The following is a 7,104-nucleotide window of genomic DNA, read 5'->3' as shown; positions in this document are numbered from 1 at the left end:
TTGGCCCGCGGGTGTTGTCCCCTCCGCCGGCCGGTGCGCGGGACCCCGGTGGCTCTGGACCCCGGCCCAGGCGCTCGGCGGCAGCGGCAGTAGGACGCCCGGGCCTTCGTGCCGGAGCCGCGGGCCCTCCCTCCGGTGAGAAGCTCCCCGGGGCGCAGCACGAGCTCCTCGGCGTTCCTGCTCGGATGCCGGGTGCGCGGTTACATGCCCGCTCGTCACCCTAGAGGGCGGTCGCAGTGGGTGACGGGGCCCGTGTCTCTTTCATGGTAAGCGGCCGCAGGCCACAGTGACCAGGGGACCCGGAGGAAGCGCGCCTTCCCGCCGGCCGAGCGCGCAGCGCAGCCCTGCGCCTTTAAGGCAGAGCGCGCCGGGGAGCACCACCCCCGAGGAGCGCGCCGTCGCCACTGGCCGAGCGCGCGGCAGGGAGGCACGTGGGAAGGCACCTCGAGCGCTCCGATTGGAGCCAGCGGCTGCCGGTCAGCGAGCGCCGGGCCCGAGCCCGCCCCCCGGGCCTCGGCGTTCGGTTCCTGAGTCCTCCACGTTACATTCCCAGACGGCCCCGGGGTGCGCGGCCTTAGCGGGCCCCTTGCGTCCGCCGGCCGGTGCGCCGAAGCCGCGACGTAGGTACGGCCGGAGCGCGGGGGCGTGGCCTCCACCGGGCGCGCGGCGCCGGCCCGGAAAGGGGGCACGGGGGAAGGACCGAGCTCGGGGCCGGTCTTGGGTCCATCCCCGCGTCCCCAGGGCCCCGGTTCCTTCGCTGGCCGCGGCTTGGAGGAGGAGGGGAGGCCCAGCTGCGCCCTCTCCTCTTCCCGGGCTGGGGTCTGCGCGACCCGGAGGCTGGGCGGCGTCCCCGGTAAGACAGGTGGGGTCTTCGAGCGCTTTACAGTTTGGAGGCGGGTGGCAATACTGATCCCGGACGAGGAAGCCGGCCACAGGGCCGTGCTGGGTCACCCCCTGGCCCTCTTTCCTATTTTTAGCCCGGGAGCGGGCGGCGGTGCCGGGCTGCAGGCCTCACCTGGCAAGCAAGCTGAGGCACCCGCTGCAACAGGGCAGGCAGAAGTCCTTGGAGCTGAGTTGGCTCTAGCTCAGGGTCATTTGCATGCCCTCAGTGAGACAGTCCTGCCTGGCCATCTGACTGGTCCCCTGGGCTTGTCCCTTAGTCACACACCCCCTCAGCGCCTAGGATCTGAGAGCAGGAGTCCCCTGGAAAAACCCAGGGCTGGGCCTGGCCCACGGTCCCTGGCAGAGATGCCTGTCCTCCAGCCCCACACTTCTGGGCTCCCCCCTTTAACCTTTCTCACCACACCTGTGCTGTTTTGTAGGTGAGCAAACAGTGGGGTTTGGGGCCCTCAGTTTGCCCTCTGTTGTCTGGATTCCTGGCAGCTGAGGATGGCTCCCCTCCCACCACAGTCCCAGGCACAAGAGGCCCCTGTCCAAGGCAGTGGGCCAGCCCTGCTTGGTGTCTTTAGGGTCACTTTGCCGCTCCCCCAGCAGGGCCTTCAGCCTGGTCTGGCACATACCTGTCGACTGCCAGCTCCCGCCCCCTGGGCAGCCTGGGCCATCGCCCTTGTTCTGTGCTCTGACTTGGTAGCTCTGCCTCTGGGGGTTGCTGAGATTTGGGGGGGGGGTTAACTGTGGCCTATTGAGCTTTACCAGGGTCCCCTCAAAGGTATGACAGGCTATCTGGGGCAGGCTGCATAGGACCCCAAGCCGCAGTCTTCTCTGGGCCTTGGTTTCCTCCTGCTGTGCCAGCCCCAGTTAGGACCCAGAATGGGGCTGCCCCTGGGGCCTGGCTGTATGTGTGGGTGAGGGTCTGCAGTCCCTGCCACTCGCTGTGTGGCCAGGCAGCCTGTTTCTTTGTCAAACGAGCTTTGGTGATGGTAAGACCCACCTCACGGGCTTTGGTGGTATCAGAGATCTTGGAGGGTGGGGTGGGGAAGATGCTCCCCTTTCCCTGAACTGCCACGAATCTGAGTGACTTTCTCAGTGACCCCGCCCTCCCAGGAGGTAGGCTGTTTGCAGGTTTGGGGAGGGGGCTTGGGCAGCTCCCAACCTCCTCCCAGGAAACCCTGAAAGGGGTCCCTTTCTCCCGAGAAATTCTCAGGAAGCCCCCTCGTGGGCTCAACTCTGACCCCAGCAGGACGGCAGCCAGAGTGCCTGCCCTGCTGCCCTGGGGGCCGCCCCCTCGCTGAGTGGTCCCTGCATCCTGGCTCTCTTGCAGCTGGACCCACCATGGCGGAGCTCTCCCAGAATCGGGGCAAGCGGCGGGATGGTGAGGTGCTGGGTGGCGCTGTGGACTTTCTCCTGGCCAACGCCCGCCTGGTGCTGGGTGTGGGCGGGGCTGCCGTGCTGGGCATCGCCACCCTGGCTGTGAAACGGGTAAGGCTGGCGTGGCCTGAGGACCCTGGGGCTCCCCAGGCAGGGCCAGGGGTAGTGGGGCTGCCCGAGGCTGCAGCTGGCTCCACCCCAGCGGCCTGGTTTGCTCTGCCCTTGGCTTTGCTGTGGCCACCCAGGCCTTAGACGCTCTTGTCCGTGTCCCTCTGTCTGCAGCTCATCGACAGGGCCACCAGCTCTCGGGACGAGGATGATGTCAAGGGGGACGCCACATGTCTGGAGGACAGCTGGAAGGAACTGAGCCTGCTCAAGGCCACGCCACACCTCCAGCCACGGCCCCCACCTGCTGCCCTCAGCCAGCCCACGCCACTCCCGGCCCCCTCACCCTCCACCCCAGGTGAGCGGCACTCCTTCTCGTCTGCCCTGGATGGGCCTCCCTTTGGTGGTCACATTCAGGAGATGCGGCCCAGGCTCTGCCACTGACTGACAGCATGACCACGCAGGTTCCTGCATGTTTAATGGTGTGTTTCTCTGTTCTTCTACCTCCTGGGTGGCACTGAGGCCACCAGGATGTGTGGGCCATGGTGGGTGGCAGCGTTCTGATGGTGGGGGGGGCCTCAGATGGGGACACTAAGGCCTGGAGCCTGTCTCCCACCCTCTGTGAAGCAGGCTCGGCCTCAGAGCCCTGCTGTCCGTGAGGATCTGGCTAAGGGCATTCTCAGGTGTCATTACCAGGGAGGGACGCAGCTAGTAACTGGGCAGAGCTCTCTTGGCTGGTGACGGCCCCTGACCTGGTCCCCGGCCCCTTCCTCCCAGCAGGGCCCGCAGGTGCAGATGCTCCAGGGGCGCCTCGGCTCAGCTCCCCCGCACCGCCGTGCCTGACGTTCCAGGAGAAGCTGCTGGCATTTGAGCAGGACCACGTGACCATCCCCGTGGCCCATGTGGCTCTGGCCAAACAGCTGGCTGGCGATGTTGCTCTGGAGCTGCAGGCCTACCTGCGAAGCAAGTTCCCCGCACTGCCCTTTGGGGCGGTCGTGCCCGGCGGGCCACTCTTTGACGGGCTGCAGGCGGGGGCTGCCGACCCTGTGCGCCTCCTGGTGCCCCTGGCCCTGGAGCCAGGCCTGTGGAGCCTGGTGCTTGGCACGGACACTGTGGCCAGGGACCCTCGCTGCTGGGCGGTGCGCAGGACTCAGCTGGAGTTCCGCCCCCGGGGGAGCAGCCCCTGGGACCGCTTCCTGGTAGGCGGCTACCTTTCCTCCCGGGTCCTGCTGGAGCTGCTCCGCAAGGCCCTCACCGCCTCCGTCAACTGGCCGGCCATCGGCAGCCTGCTCGGGTGCCTGATTCGGCCCCGCGTGGCCTCAGAGGAGCTGCTGCTCGAGGTGCAGCACGAGCGCCTGGAGCTCACCGTGGCTGTGCTCCTGGCCGTCACCGGGGCCCAGGCCGGAGACCGCCTCCTGCTGGCCTGGCCCCTGGAGGGGCTGGCAGGGAACCTCTGGCTGCAGGACTTGTACCCGGCGGAGGCCGCCAGGCTGCGGGCCCTGGATGCTGGTGACACTGGGACCCGCCGGCGGCTGCTGCTGTTGCTCTGCGGTGTCTGCCGTGGCCACTCTGTCCTGTGGCGGCTGGGTCGCAGCCACCTGACCCAGGTGGTTCTGCGCCTGGGGGAGGAGGAGGCGGACTGGGCTGAGGAGGCACTGGGGGAGCGCTTCCTGCAGGCCCTGGAGCTGCTCATTGGCAGCCTGGAGCAGGCCAGCCTGCCCTGCCACTTCAACCCCTGCGTGAACCTGCTGGACGGCCTGCGGGAGGAGGAAGTCGAGGACCTGGGCTACGCCCTGTACTGTGGCCTGCAGGCCCCCGAGGGGCTGCTCTGGGGGGGCGTGGGGCACGAACGCTGGTGAGCTGCGCATGCTCCCTCCAGGGGTTCCAGAGCACCTTTCTCCTGCTTTTAGCCAGAGGCTGGCTTAGCTCGTGTTGTGGGAGGCCTGAGCGGGGCCCCGCTTGCCCCCACCCGGCCTCGGGGCCGACCCTGGGGCCTCATCACCAGCAGGGAATCCGCAGACAGAACAAAGCTCCTACCGTCCTAGGCACGGGATAAGGCCACTCTGATTTTCTGTCCGGAGGGAGTCCTGCTTTCCTCGGGTGCCAGCCTCGGTGGACGCTGTGTGTGTTTCGTCCCCCAAGGGCCGGAGTTGCCTAGAACCCGCGGAATGCAGCTTTCGTCTGATTGAAAGGCCGCGTGTGTCCGGTTTGCTGGCCCAGCTCTGTAGCTGGAGCGGGGGCTCTCACGTCACACCTCGGGGAAGGCCTCCCCGCCTCCCCCCCCCACCCCCGCTGCCACGGCTGCGCGGGTCCTGAGCTGAAGTTCTCTGTGCCACCCACTGGGCCCCGAGCAGAGGGTGTCCCCTGGCCCTGCTGGGCCCGCCCTGCGGTGCCAATACCAGCTTCGCTAGCTGACCCTGTGCTCGCCCTGAGGCCTGGCAGGGGAGAGGGGCTGGGGAGGGGCCTGCCTCTCCTCCTGGGCTTATCTCCTGTCTCTGGTGTCCTTCCTCCTGAAGCAAAGCTATGCCTCGAGAACTGTGAACAAGAATAAAAGCAAAAACTTAAGCATCCGTAGGACACACTGGGCTCTTACATGCAATGTTCCAGTTCTGTAATCTCACTGGAGGGGCTCGGGCTCAGCCTGGAGGAGATGGATTTCAGTGGAAAAGTGGATTCTGTGGAGCTAGAATGTTACACGGTTCCTGGAGGTGACAGTGTTGCTATAGTCACAGGAACAGGCTGGCTGGGGTCTCGTTTCTTCCCGGAAGCCTGACCCCTGTGCTTCCTAGGATGGGAGGCGCTGCCCGGAGCCCTTCAGGCCAGCCTTGTGGGGTGGCAGAGAAACGTGACCCCACAAGTCGAGGGCAGGCTCCCTGACGTGCACAGGTAGGGCAGCAAGTGTGTCTGTCCCCACAGGAACGGTGGCTGGGCTCACTTGTCACCACAGATGGCAGGTGAGGCCTGGGGAGGGCTTGGGGCACTTGGGCTGAGGCCCCACCGCTGTGCCAGGGCCCTCTGGCTTCTTCCTCCACCCCATGTACACCAAGGAGACCCCCTTCATACGAGGGCCGGCGCACAGGGCAGACGAGATGCTCGTGTGTACCTACCTGCCTGTGCAGGGCAGAGGGCTCTGCCTCGGGGGCACTCTGCCAGGCTCCACAGGGGGTCAGAAGGAGGGAGACTGGCTTCCCTGAGTGCTCTTGGCACACAGCTGTGAGCAGTGGAGGGTCAGCCAGGGGACAGGCTGGAGACAGAGGCAGCCGTGGCCTTCTCCCCTATAAAGTGGTTCCAGAGTGGCAGTGGGAGCCTGGCACAAGGTGAACTGCCCCCAAACCAGAGCTCTCGGACCAGACACCCAGGCGGTCAGGGCTCCCCCTGCAGGCCTGTGTCTGACGGGGGGCGGGGGCCTCGGGTGCTGACTGGTGAAGGCCTGGCCGGGGAGCAGATGAGACGCACTGGGGTCAGCCCTGCTTAGATGATCCGACCCCACACGTGGGACCCTGTGGCAGCCTCATGCTTCAGTTTCCCCTCACACCATGATTTCAGTAAGAAAAAGCCAGCATGGACTAAGGAAGAAGCCAGATGCTTGTGGAGAGACCCCTGACAAGGCCAGCGTCCGGCACAGGCCCAGACCCGCCGTCCCGTCGGGGCCTCCCGTGGGCTCCTGGGTGCCAGGCTAGCTGTGTGGGGCCGCTGCTGTGTCGTCGTCTCCCTTGTAACAAAGGCTGGTTCCAACTCAGCGCGGCAGGCCCTTCGGCTGGGGTGCAAAGCCAGGCAACCTTCGTCCTTGGCTTTACGTGTGACCAGGAGTCGGGAGCGTGGTGGTGATGCCACCTGCCAGAGTGGCCTGGCGGCCCATGTGGATGAGAGAAGTGACCCCAAAGCAGCAAGCAGAAGCTGATTTACAAGGCACCATCTGTGTCTTCTCCACCCTAACACGCCTCAAGCTTAGGTACAGAAGACAGACTTCTGGGCATCTGCTCCCGAGCACAGCCCCGCAGGACAGCTCAGCTGCAGCCCAGCCCTCCCGCACAGCTGGCCTGTCCTGTGGGCTCAGGCTGTGCGGCCACTGAACAGAAGAGGCCCTGACGAAAGCCCGCACGAGCTTTCTTGCTGGAGGCTGTCGGTGTGGCGAGTGCTCACGGGTGGTTCAGGGTCCCAGACATCTTGCCAAACCTGGGGGGCTGCAGTCAGCAGGCCGGAAAACCAGCCCCAAAGTACCAGGGCCCCGACCGGCCGGGCTGCAGCAGGACGGGAAAGGCGGCTGCAACACCTGCTCCCGAGCCTCCTCTTGGGAGACCCCACCTGGTTCGGAGATCTTCAGGCCAGGCTGTCTGGAGACCCGCCCCAGCTGGTGGACAAGCTGCACGAGGAAAGCCCTTCCTGACTTCTGATCCCAAAGGTCCCTTCCCCTCCAGCCTGGGACTGAGCTGAGCCTTAGAGCCTGCGGGCACCTCCTCTGGGGACAGGGAGGGCCCGGGGTCAGGTCACTGCTCACCCAGCAGCCCCTAAGCCAGGGCCCCTGCCCTACATCTGCCTGCGTCCCTTCAAGACAAGTGGCCTTCAACCTGGTATGTCACAGAAGTCTGACACCTTTGCGTTTCTCTTTTGTAATCAGAAAAATAAAGATAACCTTTTAAAAAAAGACCCAGTAACGTTACAGTTTGGTTGCACCTAGTTCATTGAGGACACACGCTGAGGCATGGTGACCAACCCCAGGCTGCGACCAGG

The 7,104-nt window shown here is 65.6% G+C and overlaps 1 protein-coding gene across 8 annotated transcripts; it reads left to right on the top strand.

Annotated features, from left to right (window-relative positions):
- The first annotated feature begins 6 nt into the window (after positions 1-6).
- Positions 7-7,018, top strand: MIEF2 (mitochondrial elongation factor 2). Of its 8 annotated transcripts, none has more exons than XM_032498991.1 (4): positions 7-135; positions 2,222-2,379; positions 2,551-2,731; positions 3,151-7,018. In XM_032498991.1, the coding sequence occupies exons 2-4, from the start codon at positions 2,233-2,235 to the stop codon at positions 4,230-4,232; spliced, it is 1,410 nt and encodes a 469-aa protein (XP_032354882.1). In that variant the 5' UTR covers positions 7-135; positions 2,222-2,232; the 3' UTR covers positions 4,233-7,018. The 8 variants fall into 8 exon arrangements, with proteins under 8 accessions (XP_032354882.1, XP_032354885.1, XP_032354884.1 ...); XM_032498993.1 differs by lacking the exon at positions 7-135 and adding an exon at positions 136-266 and having other exon boundaries at positions 2,222-2,272; XM_032498990.1 differs by lacking the exon at positions 7-135 and adding an exon at positions 144-266.
- Positions 7,019-7,104: the final 86 nt, after the last annotated feature.

The sequence above is a fragment of the Camelus ferus genome, chromosome 16 (genome assembly GCF_009834535.1).
Source record: "Camelus ferus isolate YT-003-E chromosome 16, BCGSAC_Cfer_1.0, whole genome shotgun sequence".
Taxonomy (NCBI): domain Eukaryota; kingdom Metazoa; phylum Chordata; class Mammalia; order Artiodactyla; family Camelidae; genus Camelus; species Camelus ferus.
This window is presented reverse-complemented; position numbering and strand designations above follow the sequence as displayed.